Here is a 23,592-nt window from a genome sequence, read left to right on the forward strand (position 1 = left end):
GGTTCTCATGGTATAGAGAAGATATCTTGCATTTACCTGTTTCCACCTTGCCTCCCTCCTGCTCCTTCCTCTGCCCCTACGAGCCCCCAGTTGATCTTCTTAGATGGGTGCAGACTGCAGGAGGCCCATGGAGTCAGTGCACCACATAAGGAGCAAGTATGATGTGAAAAGGGGGTGATGCGGGAATCCAAGCATTGACATCAAGCGTGCTTCTGAATAGCTTCTGAGTGTCCCATGACTGGGGCGCCATGGGAGCCTGTTAGATGTTCAAGTTCTGTGCACAAACACTTCACGACAGGGAACCCCCATTTGGAGTGACAAGGGGTATAAATGGCAATGGTAGAGACTCCCCAAAAGTCTCTCTCATCTGTAGTGCAAAAGCTTAGTCATTATGCCTGATGTCACTACATGAGGACGACTTATGAGCTGTGATCCTCTTCAGAATGTGGGGTTTTTTTGCACAAATCGCCCTTGACAGCATCTTTCTAGACTCCCACAGTGCTCCACATTCCTTGTGAAGCAGGGTGATGTCTGAGGGATCCACAGCTTTGAACAGCTTGCAATGGTTTTCCCCTCCTCATGACAGTTGCTATTCTTTGGTCTGTCAACATCAACCTCCGATCCTTCCATTCCCATTCTCTCCTGAATGTCATCTGCATGATCAAGTACCACATCAGCCAGATTAAGAGCGCTTTCACTGTCTTCCTTTCAATGCTGTGAATTGCCTGTTCACCCCGCCGGGGTTACCATCGCAATTGTTTCCAGAGAAGAACTGTACCCACCTCGCAGCCCAACACCCTGAGAACTCACAACATAACAGGAACTTGTCACCATGAATAAACTGCGGAATGTAGCTTTTCTGTGTCAGGTTTTAATTACAGTAGGCGAGTGTGAGTTTACAGCTGGAGATGAGGCCGTGTGTCATATCAGCACAATAAGATGCCAATATCAGTGACTGTATCACTGTTTCCAAACATAATTTGTTTGGAAATTACTTCATCATTTTGAGAGGTCTTGGAAAATGCTTTAATCTCTTCCATGGAGTTTTCAGACCGTGATGGTTAACATTTACCTCTTAATTAGCCTTCTCAGTTTTAACAGATAAATCTTCATTTCCAGCCATACAGTTAAAGGTGGATTTAAATCAGCATATTCAAAGGTAGAATTTGTTGACAAATCGGTTTTGGCTTAGTGTCAGGTTTGTCTTTCAATTAAAAAATTAGTTGTAATATTATAGGATTTCCTGAGGAAACAAGACTCAGGCAGTTACTCTAACTACACGTGTGTTCTGTATCTGTCTTTACATTATTTTATCTGCCTCTCATAGCTTTTGTGCCTGTTGGCCAGTTTCAACCAAATTTTACAGATTTATGGACATTAAAGTGCTCACAAGGTTTGTGAAAATAGACAATCAGGAGTTTGTGAAAACAGCCTAGACCTAGGTCAAAATGTCTTCCCTGCAATCAATATTCATGCTACCTGATGATAACTTATTTGTGTCTTCACTTGCTGCAGTTACAGCTTGACTGGACGGAGCATCAGAAGGGAGGCAGGGTCAGAAACACCATGGTAAAAATAGCACATTCTCAAAAATCTGCTCCCTGGAGCAGCGTGTGAGCTTAGTTACCTTTGGTATAAATGACAAGCAAGTTTGTTCATTACAGTGAAATCACCTCAGATTTACACTGTCAAAACTGAGAACAAACTCTGCCTTTACATATGTTTAGTTACATCTAGCAGCAAGAGTGAAGGGTCCGGTACAGGAAATTCTGAGTCACGGATTAAGTGCATTGGTTCCCTTAGGACTGCTTGGATGAGGACTGCTCATGGGAAGGTGCATGAACCAACAAAATGATGGAGACAAAACAAGAGCCTGGTCTGGCCCACACGCCAATCTGATTGTTAGCAAAGATTTTCTCACAAAAAAAAAAATATTGGTAGTGGCTGGCATGTAAGAAAGAATTCAAATCAATGTTCGGCTTCCTGAATACTGTAGCACTGGCAGCGACGCATAAAAAAGCAATGCTTTTTATTTTTTGATGTTAGCAAAATTCTTGTGAAGGTCTTTGAGATCATGAACTTTCCTCAATGCCACGTAAACAGGCACTTTTCAGATTTAATACTGTGCTTTGTGTTCAATCTGTACATTTCATTACTGTAATCACTCAGATATGCTGCTTGCTTTGTGAGATTTTGAGGGAAGAAAATAGATGCAGTTTTCCTTATTAGCCACTCCTTTTCATTGTCTCAGTGTCAAGCTTGCTGTGAAGAAGACTGTCAATTTTTTGAATCACATGCATCCCAAGGTGGCTCCTTTTTTTTTCTCCCTGACTTTCCGGTGTCATCACAGCATTCATGATCTTGATCTCAGAATGCTTCTTACTGAAATGTATGAATACAACCTTTCTCTTCCCAACTAGTACAGCTGCTTCTGCTGCCCCATTACAGCATCAGTGTCAGTATAAATAAATACATATATTTAACCTTTTACAAAGGATAGGGCTCCCACATTTTTGAAGCACCTTTGAACCTGGACACCCAGCACTCTCGTTATTTAACCACGTACTGGCATTCTCTATCACTAACCTTTGACAATAATGAAATGATTTTCTGTTTGCAAAACCCTCTTTTCCATACGTGCTTCTTTTACCCTCTCTCCTGGTTGTGCCAATGGGCCTGTCTCAAGCCACTTGAGAGAAAGAAGTTTCTCTAAAAGAAGACAAATGCAGCATTAAAGCCATTTTCCTCTTCTACTTCAAAGACACCTTTTTTTTTAGATACAGCATCTGCGAAAGGCTTTCTTTATTACATGCCAGGAACAAGCTCTCCTTTATCCATGATACATAACAACCCAGACAAAACCAGAATACCTCATATACAGGAGGTGTATTAAGTTGATAAGACTGTTTTTACTGTGTTCACTTTGATAAGCTTGTAAGCAGGAGCAGTTTGAAGCAGAATGGATTGAAAGGTCCTGAGGTACTGACGTGATTGCTGCCTTCTTCATGTCTGATGCTGCCCACGGGACCCTGGGAGCATGGAAGGGCATGAATAACTCACAGCCCACCTGTGGATTAATTGACCATATGACATTTTTTTACCACTTCTTCAAGTACTTTCCAGTTATACACCTATCTATAATCCTTCTCTACTTCATTTTATCACCTTTCTGGCTCCTGTTCTCCTTTCAAGATGCCCCTTCAACATTTTCCCAGTATCAGTCCCAATGCCCACAGTGCCTTTCTTCTAAATCTGCCTTTCCCTAGTTTACATGATCATTTTCTTTTCAGAAAAATCCCTTGCTTGCCACCTTGTGAGGTGTTTGCTAGTGTTCAGAAACAGGTGATGTTCTATCTGTTGGCTGGGGCAGAGGTTGGGATGGGGCCTTGAAGGATGGTCTCTGGGAAAAGAGTCGTGTGATGGATGAACTGTAGAACTGGGGATACGGATCGGGATCATTTTGGCACAAAAGATTTTGGAGTAGGAGTTCATTGAACTCTTTCACACAAGATTTTGGTGAAAATACTGTTTTGAAACAAAAATTTGAAAAGAGTGAATCAAAAATGACAAAGATTTAGATTGTAAAAAAGATGCACTGTATTGAAGTGGGTGGAAGAGAATGGTTCAGTGATTTTTATCAGAATCCACAAATAATGTTGGTTTTAACTGAGAGATCCAAATTATCTTTTTCCCTATGCCATTCCTTCATGGCGCTGAGTGCTTTCCTGAGGTTTTCACTGCTTGCCTGTGAAATGATGCTAACAAGGCCTCTCTACCCACCTTTTAAAATTCGTTATTATTTATAGCACACACTAATACTCCAAAAAAAAGTAGTTTAAAAAGCAAAGTCTCTTTGCTACATTAATCCAGAAGACTAAACATTCACTTGATTTAATCTACATAAATTATGGAAGGAAGACATGATGTGGGGAAAAATAACTCTAGAAAAATACTATCCATTTAGTCCAACATATTTTGTCCGACGTACATAGCCAAAAGTGAGGTATTTCACTTCGCAGAGGCAAATTGCTGGAAAGAAGAAAAAGTCATGGTACTATATGTTAAAAATCTGTTTCCTCTTACCCAAGACATAAATCTCACTGTTGACTACAGCTGTGCTGAAGCGGTATTTGGAGTACTTCATCGGCGCGCCTTCTGTCCATTTGTCTTGGCCCGGGTCGTACCGAAACGTTCTGTTACTTAATCGATCCGGCTCATCGTCAGGCAGATCCATCTGTATGAAATATGACAGATATATAGTAATACAACATTTGGAGCCCTCTGCACACGCCTGCATGCAATTAATCACAGCAGACAGCTGAGCAGATAAATAACATAAACACATCAATTGAAGCTGCGAAGTGATTCGTACTCTCCAGGGTTCAAGAGCACCCATGACTTGTGGCTGGGAGTACTCTGTAGAAGTCAAATGCATAAGAAGGCATCTGTATTCTGCAGCAGTAAAGCTGAGGATTCGGGTAGTAATAATACATTCATGGGCCTGCCTCAGGCAAAATACACCTCATTCACAAGGCTGCTGTGAAGTCCTAATAATAAGAGAGGAAAACCAGTCTCTCTGACATATTTTCTTCCTGCTAAAGGTTGCAGTCTATCCCCACTGTTACTCAGATTGTACCATGAGTCTCAGTGAGGCACTTAGCTGGCCTTTCTCAGGCCTGACTATACACATAACTTATTCTCAAGTCATTTCCACATTTCTTTAGCTAGCCTAACCAGAGTAATGTTGTTCAACTCCTGTAACTTCTCCTTCAATAGTTTTCTTAATAATAATCTCCTAACCCCCCCCCCCCCCCCCGCTGTATCTTTGCTGCCATAATACTCTTTTTATAGTCACTCCTACTCCTCTTGTTCTCTGTAATCTTCTTTCCCTTTCTCTGCCTGTCTAGTGTGATGCAGGGAACTCGGATTATGTTTTCTGGGTATGGCAGCCTTGAATATAAGCAGTAGGCTGTGGGGGAAGGATCCTGAAATATTTCAGGATGAAAGGTTTCATGTAGAGAGAGTGAGAAGGAGAGAACTACTTGCTTACTTGTGATGTTGTTATATGTGTTCTTGCTTTACTTCTTATTTTTCTTTCCCAAAAGACCTTTCCACCACTGCTGTAATGGACAAGACAGTAGGAGGCAAACTAGAAAGTAAATATATAGCCTCTGGGTTACCCCACGTAAGTGCCCAGGGCCATGCTCTTTCTTCATCCTAAGTGTGAAACACTGATTTATTAACTGAAAGAGGCGTAAGTTGTGTATTTTCATATAAGCATATATTTAGGAGCAGGCACTATTTGACATATTGTAAATTCACATCCTACTTAATTTTTGTGGTAACATTCACCTCAGAGCGCACATTGTGCTCTTCATATACAGAAAACATAATATCCAGTGGTCCTTCTCTCTGTCTCAAGGGTCAGAAACCTTCCTCTTAGCCTCATCAAATGCCTTCTTTCATTTTAAGAGCCCCCAGTTACCAGGGCTGGAGTCACTTGGGTTTTTAACTCTGCTGGCATCAGTGAGGCTGTGCTGGAGCAACACTGCTGTGAGTCGAGCCCTTGCCCTCCTAAGCTTTCATTTTATGTCCTGGCTTGACTTCGTCTTCTCTTGCTTCAATTGCAAAGCCTGAGTGGGAAGGGAACATGTATTTATCTCTGTCCTGTAATGGACACATGCATTTAACAGCACTCTATCAATGCTGCATGGCTAGTATTTGTTCAGGATTGACAGAACATTCAGTGCTGCTTGGGCATTAGGACAACTCCTGGCTTGACAAACTAATTTGCTTTCACAGTGCAGCTGTGGTAGCACCACATATACAATCACCACATCTGGCCAGGTGAGTGTGGGACATACATGGTACCAGAAGAATTCAGCACTCCACAGTGCTGGTCTTAAAGCATTTTTTTTCAGACCTTTAGCTAATTTGGTCTGATCTGTTCAGGTACGCCCTAAGTTACAAAGCTATGGTTTTTAATCAGTTCCTGTTAATCTGCTCATCTCAAGCCTATTTATCTAAAAACTCAGCCTCCTGTATATTGTTACTGATAGTACTGGTCGGCAAGTACCCACTTCAGGTCTTTTACAGGTGCCTGTATTTTTTTAAAAACCACGCTTGTCGCAATATTCCTGGCTTGTGCTTCTAAGCCACTTTTCCCCCTTACAATCTGTTCTGGAGAACTATCAAGAAAGACAAAGCCGGTTGTCTGACTTCAGCACCTATCTTTGTTATATAACATGTTTTTCTGCTCAAGATTTTACAGACAGATTGTTTCTACATTAAGTATATTTTCAGATCTTAATCCTTTAAGTAGTGAGGTATCCTTGCTCAGTTGTTTCAGTATCATAAATACTCTGTTGTCTCCTCTGGGGACTCCTGCACTCAAAATATCCAAAGAGGTGTAAATCTTGTTTGCTGAATGCATCTCACTTTTAAATACCTTAAACAGTCATTTATTTCAAGAGAACACAAACCAATGAGATGTGATGACAGTCTGAACATATTGCTGCTGGCAGTAAGGATTACAGACACTACTTCATCATCAAGTAAACGTGGGGCTTTATCTTGAATGCTCAAATTTAAACTGCACTGTCAGTAAATAAGAATGGGCTCTGCTCTTAAAAAAGATCTTTCACACTGGGAGCAACTGGAGAGAGTGAGTGCTGTTCCTGACATCCGTCTCCTTTGTCGCAGTTCTGTACATGCCCTGTACGACTGAACATGGTATCTGTGCCCCTGCTGAAAATTCCTCTTAAAACTTTGTATAGCCAAGCAACTGAAACAAATCAGTGGATTGATTAAAGGAATCTGTTTTCCAGAGAATGATTTAACTTTTCATTTAAAATATAATAGAATTAAAATAAAATAAAAGACCTTTGGTTAACCAAGGAAGTTTCCTGAGAAATTGAGGTGAACTTTACATTTTAGATATAAATCTGTCCCTGAAATTCACCCACATACACAATTTTTAAAGACAGGGCTCAGTTAAGGGCCTCTGTATGGCTTAAATACCATTATTTACTGATACTTAGAAAAAAAAATAAGGACACAGTATATAAGGAAAGGCTGAAGTTAATCCATTTTTCACAGCCTGTGATAACAAAGGAGTGCCAAATAAGTACTAAATATCATCCTAGCTATTTCAATTCAAGTTTGGAGTGGTTTTTTTTGTGTTTTTTGTTTTGTTTTCAAAAATAAGGTGTTTAGCACAGTAGCTATTTAAAATGGAACCCATGTTGACACAGGAGATGTATTTTAAACTCATGCTCAGTGTCCACGCCTCTGAAAGAGCTGCCCTTCCTGAAGCTGGTATTTACAGTGAGGAGAGCATAAGACAGATATTATTCCTCTTCACCCTGTTTAGTTTTCCTTACAAAAGATGTTTCATCGGTGGAATGTAAGCAATTTATTCTTCTTTTATCACTGATGTGCTTTTCCTATGCAAGAAGCACCATAAAATTACACATCATATAAACCAAGCATAGCTCAGAGGGTGGGGAGAGCGAGTGAGAGACCACATAGCTTGGTCCCGAGTGGGGCTAAATTATGAAACTCTGCTTGTTAGTAAACAAACAAAACAAAACCATTGGCACATTTCTTAACCTGTGGTGTCCAGCCACCCAGCACGTAGAGCTTATTCTTCACCGTCACCACTGCATGGCAGGCTAATGGGACTGGAAGAGGTGCTGTGCTTCTCCAGGTGCCTTGCTCCATGGAATACTTCTCCACACAGTTTGTGACCAGATACTGGTTTTTCACTTTCATTTGCCCTCCTATTACATAGAGATCGTTATGGATAGTGCCCAATGCATAGAGTTCCCGGAGCTGAGTGGTGCACAGGCTGTGCCAAAACTGGTTTCCTCGCTGGTGGTATCTGTAGGAAAATCCAAAGTTGTAAATGACCTGGTTCACTGAGGTCCCATCAGCTTGTCTGTCCCACTCCACTTGTCTGGAAATGTCACCCCCTTCATCATCAATTTTTATTCAGACAATAGTACGATGACAGAAGGAGCTTTCTCCTTCACAGGTAAGTTATAAAATTGAGCCCAATGTTGGCAGGATCAGGTATTTTTAGTATGAGGAATCCTAAGCATCTTTTCAAAGATATTGTGACCCTAATTAAGGTAAGAAGTCCCTTATTTCTGCATGTGCTGCTCAATCACAGTTTCCACTGAAGTTAGTGGGAAGAGCAAGAGCTCAACACTGCTGAAAATAAGGCCACTTCGTCTGCCTCGGTATGGATTTAATTCCTTAAATTTAGGCATCTGTGTTTGAGAATGCGGTCACCATTTTAAAATTTTGTCTTTAATTCAGAAAATGTCTGGTTATGTTTAAAATGGGTGCATCTGAAAAAGACACGAGTAAGAACAGGATGAGGGTTTAAAGCTATCGATCATTATCCTTTAACCTCTGAAGTACTACCATCAGAGAAGTGTGTTACCTCCGTCCTACTGCACTCCTTGGGTCATTCACTTGGCTCATTTCCCCCTGCTAATGACCTAGAAACGAGCATCCTAGGAAAATGTTGAAATTTGAGTAAGGACAATATAAAATCCACATACAACGATGTAGGAACTAATCAAGCTCATTTACACAGAGATGCCACTACAGTAAATCCCCCTTCTTTCAGGAGAAAAGGCATCAGGATTTTGTTGCATGTATATAATTCATTGTGCCATGAAGACCACTTGTCACAAATTAATCAGAGTAATCAAAATCTCTGGGAAAAATTTCAAGTAAAGAATGCTTTGTCTAGTGGTCTTTTTTTTTGTCCCCAGAAACATTATTTGGATTTAACATTTTTAAATAATTAGGGATTTTCTGACAGAGGGTACACACCTATAAATTTCGATGTTCCTGGTCTTTTGTCTAGACATTTTGACAGCGCTTGCCTCTCCTGCCACAATAATGTCATTATTTTCAGTAACAACACCAGTGCAAACACATCCTAACCCCTCTCCATACTTTGGAGAGGAAATGAAGTAAGTCTTTTGTGTCGCAGGAGCGTAACAAAAACTGGCATCTGCATAGCTACCATGTCTTGACCTAATGCCAAGAGAATTGTTGCCGATGCAGAGCAAGAGATCAGTAGTCTCCATGCCGTATCGCAGGCTGAGAGAAGGGCGGCTGGATAGCTTGATGGTGTTCAAGGCTTCCTCAAACATATCATTGCATTCTGAATTGCACAGGATCATGGTGTTCCTTTTCCGGGCTTCCACGAGAAAGGAAGGGCTGACAAGTACCAGTCTCACTTGCTTCAGGAGCTCGATAAGGTGCTCTGTACGTGACTGTCTGCTGTATTTGACCCATCTAATGACGAGGTCCAGAATGCTCTCCTCCCTGGAGACATTCAGATCATCTGATTTTATGAGAGCCAACAGCTGCTGGAATTCAATCTCTAATATTTCTTCCTGTAAGCTCACCTCAGCAAAATGCTGATATAAGTATTTCCTCGCTTGATCAGATAAATCTTCTGCACCAATGTGGTTTGCAAAGTAGTATATGCCCACACAGTTGGAAGCATCCATATGGTCCATCATGTACTTCTGACACGTACTGAAAACATCGTCCATCTGCATGAAATATGCAGCAAGCGCAACAGTCTGCACATTTTGATTAGTGAGGTGCAAATCTGCACTGTACATGTAATTGAGTATTACGGACATGCTCTCTGCAGAGATGTCACACAGTACCACTTCTTTTTGCGTGCATTCAACCAGGCCACAGGTAAACATGGCTCGGAAATAGGGACTGAAGGCAGCCAGCACCACCTTATGGCAGGGGAATTTCTCACCTTCTGCAACTAGCACCACATCAATGATCTCTGTCGATTCTTTCATTCTCTTTACTTGTTCCATTAAAGTCAAGCTATGGCGCTGCTTTCTTTTCTCTTCAGTCTTATGATCCATGGTTGATCTCAAACTGCCTGTCTTTAAATCTCTGCAGAATTCAAGGTCTTCATCAGGAATTTTTCTAGAGGTAAAAGCATAACATTGTCCAATAAGGACAAATTACTGAGCAAATGAATATTGCTGTTAATGTCTAAAGCTAGTCATTCTATCGAGCATGATATAAATCAGTAATACATAAAAAGTATGTTAAATTATGGTGAGGTCTCATGCTCAAGGTCTCCAAGACACACAAAAATAAAATCAACACTTCAAGTGATCTTCAATATTCAGTAACTCCCCCACAAGTTTTGTGATTATTTAAAGAATATTACAGACTTCCCTTCAAAATGGTCCTTCCCAGCTGCCTTCTCCCTCCTTTCGCTGATCCTGAGCCTATGAAAATTGAAGTAAAGATTTCTACTGACTTTAGTGAACTCTAGGTTAGGCCCTTAGTCCCTTGGCTATTCAGATTTTGTCTCTCACATTCACCTGAAGGACACTAGTCCTCTCTTAGAAGCTGAAAGTACCTTGTATTTTCAACAGCCCCTTGGGTTAGACAGAGAGAATGGAGTAGCATCTTCTCAGTGCTCAGAGCTCCTCTCAAACTAGGAGTTATGCCTAGGTTGAGGCTTCAGAAAAGGGTTTTACAAGACTAAAAAAATGGAAAAACATTAGACTTGCTTCTCTCGTTAGTTTTGACAGTGATCCACACCTCTGCAAAGTGGGTGGGAAATAAAGCCACTGGTACAACCCAGTTCACTGGCATTTTACAGCAACACAAGCGTACGTGTGGATGTTTAACATTCTGCCTTACCACCAGACCTGGCTACCAGTTTGCAGACAGGTTTTGATTCAGAAGCCCTGTGCTTACACCCTTGCAAAGCAGCTAGGAAGCTACCACCTCGTTAGTCAATCAATGGATTTGTCTCTGCCCCATCACACCCCACTTCACCAGTAGCATCTCTCCCCAGGCTTCCAGCTGAGAATCGAGAGAATGTTGTGAGCAGAGAGAGCTTCCACCCCTGAGGTACGGTGGCAGAACTGGCAGGAAGCAACTCCATCTGATTGGCCAGATTCTTCGCTCTTTCACACCAAAGCGTAGGTCACTTCTTTTTACAGAGTTGCTACTGGTTTGCTTTGGGATAAATAAAGGATTAGTAAACAGGGGCCAGCTTTCCAGCTGTCCTCCTGCTTTTCAGCAGGATGCTTAAGTGCTGCACATTCACAGGGTTTTGGTTCCACTTACTGTAATGTCAAATGGAATTTTTAATTAAATTCTAATTATTCACATACTCCCTCTAGTTTTATTTATGGGGAAAACAGAAGGAACTTAATAGTCCCATATCTTAGGGTTTCTTAGGGGGGTGCCTTTACTGAACCTCTCAGGCTTTCAGATCAGCAAGCTGCAGGATGCGAAGTATGGTGGTAGAGCTGTCAATGGGAGAACAACCCCATCACTTGAGGGATACCAGTCCTTACCACAGCTTTTGTCTCTAATGTGGTGCTGAGACAGTTCTGTTGCGGCGATGCATTAGGGACTCATGTAGTGAATCACCAAAACACAGACAAGTCCTAAAGCAGTGGTATAACCATGTTTGAAACACACTGTGAACATGCTATGAAATGCTTAGTGGGACTGTTCACATTCCTCACCAGCTCAAATATTTGCAGAGTCTTGTACGGTAGATTGAACTGATTTTCTCAAATCCTGGAAGCACAAAGAGTAGTCTCAGTTTCATTAAATAAATATGTATCAACATAAAAAATGAGTATATTAGATTCTTTGAAATCCACAGGTATTTTCACAAACAGTCCAATTTTCTCTACAAATCTAGATAGATGGATATTTTTAAAATATTATAGCTACTTCTCAGGTGAAAAGGAAATCTATAGCTATATCATCAATATCAGACCTACTCTTTTAGCTGCTCAGGTTTTTTTTGGAAGTAGTCATCATTCTGTTTTAGCAAATTACATAGATTCCTCAAATTGAGTGCTAAATTAAAAGCCAGGCATGCTTGAAAACTAGCATTTCCTTGATTTTATAATTTTTTTCCATATTTCAAATCTGGAACTAGAAACAACATATCTGAGAAATGAATCTGGGTTATTACCAGATTTAAGAAATAGATTTGGAAGACAAAACATTAACTTCATAGCCTGAATGTGGGCCAAGCTCTGAGCTCTTCTTATGGTACTTTTAAAAATCAAAGGCAGTAAGTTTAGTACAAAAAAAATAAAGCAATGGTATTTCCAAAGTAAAGATTTTTTTTTGTTTTCCTGGCTACATTTAAATGAAATACTGCATTTGAGAAAACATAGGTCTTAATCCTGCATCAACTGCCTCTGAACCAGTATTTACAGTCAGTAGAAGCCTTTTATGAGATAGAAAATGTTCTTTTCATTAATCCTACATGATAATTAGATGGCCAGTTTATTGTTTTCCCCTCTTGCTATTTTATCACCTTGTAATGTTTGATCTTTACTGCATTTTGATAAAAGAACCGCACCATATCTCAAAGATCATGTATTATAAGCACACATATCTTCAAGCAGATGGGCTGTAGTGTCTTTAACTATGTTGTTCACTCTCCAGCTGGATGAAAGTTTTAATAACCACCAGCAAGACCCCAATCCTGTTTAGCAATCTGACTAACCAGGGTTTTTCCTCCAAAATGATCAACTTCTCTCTTTTCTCTTTTATGATGTCAGAGCTTTGCACATCCTCCAGCTTTTTCATAATGGAAAAAATGTGCATTTTTAATGTGAAGAACAAGTGAGATGATTAATCATCATCATCTTTCCCAGAGCTTTGTACAGATCAGGAAGCAGCAATGTGTAGAAAGAACTAAGTTATGATTTCACTTCCTTTGCTGGTCACCTTTAAGTTTTCTTTCACTGGTAATTTAGTTTTCTTAAGAGCAACACTTAGTCTTTGATTACACCGTTCAGCAGATTTGTGAATTTTGTGTGTTCATTTAACAGTGACAAGGATATCTGTCACAAAATGCTCACAGCCGTTCTCTCCTCTTTTTCTTCATAAAGACGTTAGCAACAGGAACCTTAAAGCACAAGGTAGCTCATGCCACTTATGCATTACTTCAGGCAAAAATTACCTCCTATACACACTACCCAGATGATGAAGGGAGCTGCCCATCTGCACCCAGTGTGGGGTGGCCTCCTCTGCCGCCCACAACACTGGTGAGGTGGCTCTGGGCACCCTCCCAGGAGCAGCAGCAGAGCTATGCCCAGCCTGTGAGTAGATGGTGGGGCCTCCCCTCTCCTGGGGCTGGTCCATACCCAACCATCACCTCATCCTTGGGCTGAATTGTGCAAGGAGTCTCCACCTCGCAGGCAGGATTGCCTGGAACCCTCCAACCTCCTCTTCACCCACCCCATTGTGTTCTGCAGAGCAAGGCTGCTTCCCAGCCCGAGCTATAGGCAGAGCTTGATTAACTCCCACTTTCAAGAAGGCAGTATTGGCCTTTCCTCGTAAGAATGCACATTCGTCATCTCTTGCTTTGATAGCACAGCAAACTCCTGACTGAACTGCACTCAATAAAACTGTGCTGTCAACTTGCAGGCAAGTCTACTTTTCCATCCTACAGCTGAGGAAACTGAAGCTAAAAGGTTAAAAATACAACAGGATTAAAATCCAGAGGTGAAATCCTTCCATTAACTTCAGAAATTCATCCCTGTGCATTAGCTACAAACTTGTCACTCCCCCCCGGCTTTTAGCAGTGTTTAGGTGAGGTCATTGGAAGGATATTAATATTCTCCTGTATGTCATTGGAAAGACTATTAAAGGGTAAAAATGAAACAGTGCTGCTTTGCTTTCCCCTCTGGGTTACAGAGGAAAAAAGATGGTACATTGACATTAAAAAAAAAGAATAAATGTGGTACAAATATAATTTGCAGGGAGACACTATACTGAGATTGTGCCAGAGGCTGGGTTGTCATTAAAAACCCTCCAGTGCAAGGCTCACATTCTTTGTAATGTCACCAGGAGCTGAAATCAGAGTTGCTGTCTTATTCAGAGTTTTGGGATATTTTTTTTCTTCTATTGTGAAAAATTGATTCAGGTGCAAATCTTTCTTTGATGGTACTTTATTTCAGAGCCAGGCTGTTAATTTTCCCCCAGTTCTGGCCACTACTTTAATTTTTATATCGGCTGTTTGTTAGTCTAATTTCACTTTTTTTTTTTTGCCTTTATGTCATGAACCCTATGAAGAGTCATATATAATTTTATGCAGGAGCAACAGCATACGTTTTGCAAGGCGGTAGGGTGCTGCATGAGCAGTTCAAAACATAAATAAGCACACTGCTGTGAGCTCAGCTCTACAGCTTTTATGAGGCTATCAAACTATAAATAAATGCTGTCCTCAATTCTCAGTTACACTGACGCCTCTTTGAACTGCCCCAGCGCAAAGGGATTGTAAACCAGATGGAAGTATCTCATCAAGAATTTCCCTTAACCTCTGAGAAAAAAAAGAGCTACCTTGTAATTAGAGACATTATTTTGTCTGTGTTTTTGTCTGGGACATAGATTTTTCTTGTCTTTTCCCCCAGTCCCAAGGAATCTGCCCTTTCCCGTGCTGTGGTGGGAGGGTGGGAGCTGCGGGACCTGGCCCAGAAGAGGTCACAGCACCCAGCATGGGGCAGCAGGCTGCACGCAGGGGGCACCTCCTGCATCCTCCTCTTCCTCCTCTGCTTTTCTAATGTTTTTCCTTCTTTGCCTTAATGAGGCTGCTCTGTCTTCAGCCTGCCTCCCTTCAGGTGCTGAAAGGATCAGGGTTCACCCACATCAAAGAACCAGTGCCTCTGCCTATGAATTATTTGTGCTTCCTTTGTTATCAGTAAGCTGAGAAGCAAATCTGTTAATTGTATGCGCTATGACATTTGGCTGACAGCCACAGTGAGGGAGAAATCAGTACCCAGGTGATAATAATGTTATAATCTCGGGGTTTCGTTATGAAGGCTGTGCTGGCATTTAAGATCAAGGTTTTAAACCACGCAAAAGATCCCGCAGTGCTCGAGAAAGGCAAATAATAATGCTAATGTTGATATAAGGAAAAGATGTAATAAGACCAAGATACAGAAAGGAAGCTTCCAGGGAATTATAGATGTTCCTGTATCTATAGGATAATAGGAACTATTATCCTAATTCTGCTACCTGGAAGGATGCCGGAAGAAATTATTACATGATTGAATTACAAGAATTTAGAGGGCAATAAGGTGATAAAAGCAGCTATAGCACCTATTTATCAGGAACAAATTGTGTCATTCCAATCTAATTTCCTTCATTTTTTCAGGGATAATAGGGGATAAATTAGATACTTTGTCTTGAGTGAAGTTACTATATGGTCCTACTTGATATCATTAGAAACAAAATTGTAATGAAATCAACTGACTAAAGCAACATAGGTTAGATGCTCAACTGGCTAAACAAAGCAGATTCAAAGCATAGTTATAGGTGGTCAGACTGGGAGGCATTTCTGGTCTGTGCCTAAAGATCTGTGCTGAAAAGGTCACTCAGTTGCAGGGAACACATGCTTTCTTGCTTTGATTTAGATATTATTTCTTGAATTAATTTCATCCATTCTGTCCAGATAAAACATACAAACTTGTGGCAGAGCATTTAAGTGGGAGAACATTGAATTCTTTCTAGGAAATGTATGTCTATATTGTTTGAGAGGGCATACAGGTAACTCTTTAATAAATGGATCTCTGTGACAACTAGACATGCAGCTTGGATGTGCCTCAAGGATCACCATCGCTACTAGCAGCCAGGGTACCTTTTCCAAAGTTTTCTATATTCTGTCAGTTGCTAGTTACTTGGAGACTTAGGATTTTCAAGTTTCCAAAGGCATCTAATTAAGTTAAAAGTCCAAATCCTACTTAAGCTCACTGTGTAATTTAGGAACTGAAGTGTCTGCATCACTTTTAAAGGTGAAACTTCAGCCTTAAATTGCTTAGGCTGTTTTAAAAGGTTTGCCAGGTGACATGATCTCCTTCCCGTTAAAGTCAGAGAAAGAACTCTCCTTGCTCAGCCCTGTTGATCTCTCAGATCAGCCCCACAGCAGATGAGTTTCAGGTGATCTGAGCTGATTTATTGCTGGAAGGGAAGGAGGAATTTTGAGGTTTTGAAACTGTGAACACTATAATAATCAAATTATGTCATTAGATTATATAAGACAAAGTATGACAATCCTTCTGAGAGAGATTTTAACTACTTTTTTCCTCAGGCCCTGTGGCACCATGTTTATTTTCACATGCCATCTGATTCCAAGGAGCCCAAGTCAGGGCAGTCTGAGTCTCATGCTAGCCAGGCATGGACCAGCTGCTGCTGGGACGCGTGCTGCTAGGCGTGCTCACGGGAGCTTCCTTAGCCAGTTACAGTCTGCAAGCGGTGTAAAAGGCAGCTCTCAATGCAGAAAGACAGGCTGCTGACCTACAAGCTGCTCCTATAAATGTAGACAGTTGTGCTCCCCTGTGTGCATCACTGCATCCCTGCTGCTGTAAGCATCCCACTGCCAGTAGAGATGGGAATCATCTCCATTCAGACTGTTACAGCCACAGCCTGTCCTCTCTGCAGTAGCTTTTTTGTTTTCTTTCTCATTTTGTTGCTCTTAAATTAAAGTAAAAATAAAATGGGACTTAACAAGGCTCTTTGGGCTTAACATCTAACAGTGAGATTTTAAGGAATCTGCAAAGCTTCAGAAACTGTGTTTGGGAGCACATTTGACCATTGGAGACCTGAGGATGCTTTGATCAGTTTAAAAGCCTTTGGGCAGTTTATGATTCTGGAAAGATTTGACAGTCTGAGCTCCATTTACTGCCAAGACAGAGGCCTAGATGTGGGATTGGATTAATATTGATCCAATCTCAGCAAATACCAGGCATTTTTTTTTCTTTAAACTGCTATAGATTCATGAGAAAAATCAAAGAAGCTGAAAATGAAAGACCTTGTGGGCCATCTTTTCAAATATGCCTTCACCTGACCTTAATCTGACTCTGACTCAAAGCTCAGTGAAGTCAGTCAAAAGAATCCCACGATTTAAGTAGAAAATGGATGTGGCTGTGTTCACAAACAAATGCCTATAAACAAATCCCAGTCTGAGCCAATTATGGGCATTAACTGCATGAGAAGAATAGAAGCTAAATATATACATACAGAGCCCATTTCTTTAACAGTTCACATGTGCAGGTCATTTTTCTTACATATCCAAACTTATTGAAATGGCAAAGTTCTCATTCACAGAAGGAGGATGCACAAGTTTTTTTACATACTCAACAATAGATGCCAGCAGAAGGAAAATGTGTTTCTAGAATGGATTTCAGTAGCTCTTCAAGCAGCCTGGCAAAGATCTCAGAGGCTTCTCTTTTTGCATTTATCTAAACATATTGGCAAGTATAGGAAAGGCTTTCTGGAACAGTTATATCATACTGTGTAAACTGGACTGTACCACAACTAAAAGAAACATAATTTAATAATTTGGTGCAAACTAGGGTCTATTTGCATTTTTACAACAGAAAATATTGTGAACTCTAATCGCTAATATTTACACCAAACTCTGCAGTATGTATCCGTTTGGTGAGCAAATGCTCATATGTGAAAGCTTTCATATCCCTGTCACTCAGCAGTGAAATAAAAAAAAAAATTGCAAGTTGTAAACCTTTATAATGTGACATCAGCATTCCATTAGTTACTGTCTGAACTCAGCCTTCCCCGTAAATTTCTCTAGTTTTGATTTCAATTGCTATCAAGCAAATATCTGGGTATGTCCATGCCCACAGCAAAGAAAATTCATAGCAACCCATGGCAACAACACAGCACCACCTCCAAAATGGCCCCTGCACTCATATTCAATACCTACTAAATCTGCAATCCCTACCAAACCCTCACATTAAAAATGTTCAGCCTCTTGATGGTAAGGATTGGTCCCAGGCACATATAGATACCTTGATGGGAGAAGCAAGAGTTTCTCTGAGCTTCCTTGCTGGAAGCAAGTCTAGAGATTTGCAGGCTTGTGCAGTATGCAAAGCCCCCCCCCCGCCCTGCACAGACCTCAGACACCAAAATTTCTGCATCCACAGGCTGATCCCCACTGCTGGCAAACCCTGTAGAGCTGCAAACAGACCCCAAGTTTGATATTGTTTGGGGGTTCCCATCCTAACTTTTTTTTTTGCAATTAATCTCTTACATTTCCTTTTTTTAACTGACCAGCAGATGCTGTAAAAACTGAGAGGGCTTCAATTTTGGCACTGACAATGGGTCCCAGAGCCCCCCAGCCATGTACCTGCCTCGCAGCTGGCCCTGCGTCACTGCATGGAGGCAGCACCGTTACGGGTTCCCCAACACGTACATTCAACTGCCCCTGCCCACACATTTCCCACACACCCTGCAACCCAAAGCAGCTTGTCTCTGGTGTTTCCACACCGCCCATCCATCTCAGCGCCAAACTTCCTTCTCTTTCCTTCTCTGAGTGGGGAAAGGATTTCATATGTACCTTTCCGACGCTGGGAGCGGCAGGTGTCCGTGAGAGTGCATGGGAGAGGGAAACAGAGATCTCGTACAGCAGCACACAGCTCCTGGTAAGCAACAAGGTGCCAGGGCTATAAATAGCCCGTGCTGGGCTCCTGGCTGAGATGAGGAGCTGCTTTAATGTCATGCACAGGGGCACATTAGGACACAGCCGGCTGGCAGCGGTGCTGCTTTCCTTCCCCCCTGCCCACATGCTGCCTGGCCACTGCTTGCCAGGCTCTGCGCTAAAAAGCAGCAGGCCCCTTTGTGGGACGGCACAGCCACCCCTTGTGCTGGTGGTCCACCTAGAGAGTTACACGTGTGTCCCCCTCCAGACCTTGCCAGGGGCAGAGAACCAGGCACATCTCTGTCTCACCATTAGTTTCTGGGCAGTTGGAGTGGTTCCAGTGCAGGTGATAAGCAGACTAACCCCCTCCTCCCACTGAGGTGTGGGTACCACACCAGAGGAAATGCTGTTGCTCATTGACTCTACCCAAGTCACACCCAAAACCAAGGCCACTTCCTCTACAGCTGAGAAGAATTTCCCCAAACTGTTTCTCCTGCCCTTGCTAGATCACTAAGAGCTGAAGTTGTGCATAAAATATGGATTCCTGACCGAAGCTAAGTGTTATCTGTACATTTTTAATCAGGTGTAAGGCTTGACTGTCTTCTTGTTTGTGTTGATATAGATCAGAAACACATCCACTAAACTGGCCTGGGATAGTGGGGCTGCGGTGATTCACATCAGCTGCAGCTCTTGTACTCTGTAAATCAAAGAGGAGTAGAAAGGGCCATAATACACTATTTATGTCTCCATATGTTTAAGCAAAGATGGAAAAAAGATTAAGCAAAAATTAGGGTTATAAATTTGATTAATGCCGAGCCTATACTTTTAGTTGAGAAAGACATTAAGGGCTTTTCAGAATGTTCTTTTCTAAATGGCATTAATTTATTTATTCGCTGTACTAATTGGTTGATTGATCATAATAGTTTTTGAGAAAATTGAAAATGAAATGTATTTCCTTATCTAGATTTTTAGTCTGATGGTTTTATTACAGAGTTTTTCCAAAAGCCATGGAGGGAGTGTTCAGGAATGTTCAACTATTAACAGCGATTTCTGTTTTAGAGGAAAAATTAAGATGTACATGATTTTTAAAAGTGTTTTAAAAGTGTGAACAAAACTAGGAAAAAATCAAAGTGATTAAAGTTTACTTATGTCAGAAAATTTGATAGATCAGATTACAAAGATCTAAACTTTGTAAAGATTGTCTAACTTCCCAGATAGTTCTTAGTAAAAGTTCAACTATATCTGAGAAATAAAAATATCCGATGTGATACTACAGTTTTCACAGAAGCCAAGATGGAACGGTGAACTAATGAAATGCCACAGCTGTGATAAAAATGGGCCATACCCCTAAATTGCCTTGTTCTCCTACTACATGGAACAATTTATAGTATCATGATGGTCAACATGGGGTATTTATGTAATTAATTTTATTTATATGAAACCAGTTTGCTAGCATAATAATAATCATGTTTTCTTTATGAGTGAGTTTCTTCAGTTAATTTCCATAACGAGCCTTTTTCACAAAAGCACTAACGAATGCTTTTAAGACAGATTCCATTTTATTGCTCACTAAATTCTGAACATTTCTCTTGCACTTCACTGAATTAACCAGGACACCTTGTCTTGCAGCAGGGTGACTGCCGGGCGGCTCTCAGCAGCACGTTGTAATTACACTAACAGAGTAACACCACGGTGAATCAGGCCCCCCATATTTTTGCTGGAATTAAAAGCTTTCTCTGCTGTAAGCCAAGCCTGTTTTCACCTTCTTCTTGTAATTAAGTTGTAATCCTTTCATTCTGATATCATTATCTGTCATCATGGTGATTTTAATTACAAAAATTAATGATTGAGAAGTGGGTGAAGACAAAAGTTTTTGCTGAACTTCATTAAGTTAATGGTAAAGGGAAAATTATCTGTGGTAGTACATAAAAACGCCCGACCTTTTGACACAGTGTATCTTAAAACAATGATAAGAAGTAGGTGTCAGAGACAGAAGAGACACATTTGATGTGAAGATTTCAGTGTTCAGGAAATATACATTGAATTTAATGTTTTAGAACAATTTTTGCATGGCAGCGGTCATACAGTCCCTTCTGGTATTGCATGGACAAAGAAATTGCCTTCTAGAGCTCGACTGCCAGTGATTCACCTATTGGAAGAACATCCCCTTTTTAGGCAAAAGTCTGACCAGTTTCCAAGAGTGTGTTTTTCTGAGTGCAGTCTTTGGGAACAGCTGCACAACATCTGCAGTTCGTCCAAATGCAGAAAACCCATTTTGATGGGTTTTGCAAGTTGTCTGTAGGTGAAGAAACGCCATGGCTTGCAACGAGCAGACCCACAAGCCACAGTCAGTTACAGCTGAGCTTTAGAAGAGGCCTACAATACCTCAGTTAAGCTCTGGGTGGTGTGCGGCAGCTATCAGGACATGGTTTTCCTTTGCTGCCACTGAAATGTTGCACCCAACATGCTCATCTCCTCTGTCACTCTTGCTGTGGTTCAGCACCCTTAATCTGACATGTTCTCTGCTGACAGAGTTTTATACAGACGCATCATCAAATGATGGTACAACATTGTAGCTTGGAAGAGGAGAGCCTCACGCTCATCTCCGTACCCACAGGTGACTCCCCAGTGTGGCCACTGCTCTTTGCTCCTCCTGGCTCAGCAGTTCCGGGTGGCTCTGCAGCCCCTTTTCCTGGAGAGTGAGGCAGCCTCTGACCTGGGAACGAGTACCTCACATTTCATAGAACCATAGAATGGTTTGGGTTGGAAGGGACCTTTTAAAGGCCATCCAGCCCAATCCCGCTGCAAGAAGCAGGGACATCTCCAACCAGATCAGGTTACTCAGAGCCCAGTCCAACCTGGCCTTGAACGTCTCCAGGGATGGGGCATCCACCACCTCTCTGGGCAACCTGGTCCAGTGTTCTACCACCCTCATTGTAAAAAAATGTTTTGCTTCTATCTACTCTAAATCTACTTCCCTCTATTTTAAAACTTTTAAAACATTTGTTTTACCTTCTGCATGTAAGTAATTCCATGATGTCCACTCACCCACTTGGCATTTGACATGTGTGGAAGCGTCTCCAGGCTGGCTGCAGCGGCAATGCCACCAGCACTGCTGGCTGCCGCCGCCGCTCCCTCATCCCAGCACGTCCCGCGTGGGCAGCTGTGGCATCCTCCTGCTTGCGCAGAGAGCTGGGGTGCATTCAGGCCCTGATGGTGGGTTTGGACCACAGCACACTCAGTGCGCTACAAATGGTGATTTTTCTATTTGTATTATGTTAGGACCAGTAATGATATTTTGGTTATCGTATCCATGTATGTTGTGCCAGTTTGGATACATAGGGAGAGAAAAAACAGAAACAGAGATTTCCAGTTTAATCCTATTATCTATTCTCTTATGTCAGTCCAAATACAACATTGATTAACTTTTTCCTTAGGGCAAGCGTTGACCTCTAGAGCAGACCAAGGGCAATCTTGAGCTCGCCTGTGACCACCGGTCCAAGGGGCAGCACCCCTGCAGTCCCTCTGAATTGAAATCTCTTTCTGGCTCTGTCAACCTGATTCCCAGGTTGCCTGACAGATAATGTGGCAAGCCAGCCCCCCGCTGCTTTTTTCATTTAAATAAATGAGAAAGTTGTAGCTAAATTAACACTCCAGCGGAGGTAATAAGGACCGACTCAGCAGCTGCCATGATGTATGCAAATTGCAGTTTCACACATTAGGAGCTGGATGTTGCTTAATTTGTAGGTCTTTCTTTTAAATGAAAGAGCCTCCATCAAATTCAGGCGATCTTAAAAAAAAAAAAAAGCAAAAAAAAAAGCAAAAGAAAGCTCCCAAAGTTAACTACTCACCCGTGCTTCCAATGGCACCTACAGTCTTTCTCCTGGGGTTTCCCCCGATCCCTGAGAAGCAGTTATTACTGAGTTACACTGCACTGCTGGATGCTTTTAGGCAAAATATCTGCTGATTTCCAATGAACACACAGCCTGATTAATAAGGTACTGCTGGCCCTCTGCTACAAACAGAACTTGATTTTTTTTTGCAGTGGTGCCATAATCCAAGAGGTCAACATCCATCAGTTTTGGTTTTTTTTCTCTGGAAATGAAACTGTAATAGCAGAGAGGAAAACCTGTGATGACCACCAGTTAATCAGACAGAAGGAACAGGCTGATAGGACAGCATTTTTTTTTCTCCTTTTAGATCAGTAGAGATGGGAATGGAGATGCAAAGAAGCATGTAACTGGATGGGGTTTGTGAAAAGGTTATTCTATATATTAGCTTTAATGCTTTTTAATCTCTCTAAGAAAATTATGGATATAACTGTGTTAGGGCCAAAAAGATTTCTAAATAGACACCAAAAGTGCAACTCAGGAAGGGAAGTGCATACTCAGAATAGCAGAACTTGGGGCCATTATGGCCACAGAAAGTAGAAATAACTATAGTGTTTTCTCTTCCTACTGCAAGAGGAAGCAAAATAGTAAAAACATTCTAAATCAGATTTCAGCTGGCTCAGAAATGCTGCAGCCACAGGATATAAGGCTAAAAAACCACTCCAGACTCACCCAGTCTTTCCCAGGTTTTATTCAGAAAGGCAGAGGTTTCATTCTAAAATAAATCCCATTCAAATGATTTGGGCTTTGCCTATCTCTGTTGCTCTCCTAACCTACGTGGACAGTTCTCAAGAGCTATTACCACAGGTCTTTGAATTCCTTTGGAGGAGATGCTCTTTCCTCCGCCCTGGTCACCAGTTCCTCCATGCTTAATTCCTGTTCCTGGATGCCATCTCCTTCCCTTCCCTTATCCCTTCCATAACCTAGAGATACCGTAGTGACCCCCAGCATGCCGTTAGCCAAGAAATAACAGGAACTTGCCCTGTCTAGTCATTACTTGGCTGCATGTGTTGAAACAACCTGTCACATGAAAATGCAAGATAAAAAGCCACAATGAATTTGTGGGCAAGACACACTCAGGCTATAACCAACGTGCAGAGTCTGAGAGTGCCTCTCAATTCCCAGAAGTGAATGCATACCTGGGCTGGTTTCCAGCTCCCTGCTGAAGGCAGAGCTGGCGTACACCTCCTCCCCATCGCTCTTACTCCTTCT

General features: G+C 41.6%; 1 protein-coding gene across 1 annotated transcript in view; it reads right to left on the reverse strand.

Moving 5' to 3' along the window:
* KBTBD12 (kelch repeat and BTB domain containing 12) overlaps nt 1–18,433 on the reverse strand; it is a 40,884-nt gene extending 22,451 nt beyond the window's left edge. Inside the window, exons 1-4 of the mRNA XM_010126386.2 lie at nt 18,410–18,433; nt 8,848–9,981; nt 7,612–7,882; nt 4,084–4,234 (exon numbers count right to left, since the gene is read on the reverse strand). Coding sequence (XP_010124688.2) covers nt 4,084–4,234; nt 7,612–7,882; nt 8,848–9,917 — 1,492 coding nt within the window. The 5' untranslated portion in view covers nt 9,918–9,981; nt 18,410–18,433. The remainder of the gene's footprint in view (nt 1–4,083; nt 4,235–7,611; nt 7,883–8,847; nt 9,982–18,409) is intronic.
* Nucleotides 18,434–23,592: the final 5,159 nt, after the last annotated feature.

The sequence above is a fragment of the Chlamydotis macqueenii genome, chromosome 10 (assembly GCF_036417535.1).
Source record: "Chlamydotis macqueenii isolate bChlMac1 chromosome 10, bChlMac1.mat, whole genome shotgun sequence".
Lineage (NCBI taxonomy): Eukaryota > Metazoa > Chordata > Aves > Otidiformes > Otididae > Chlamydotis > Chlamydotis macqueenii.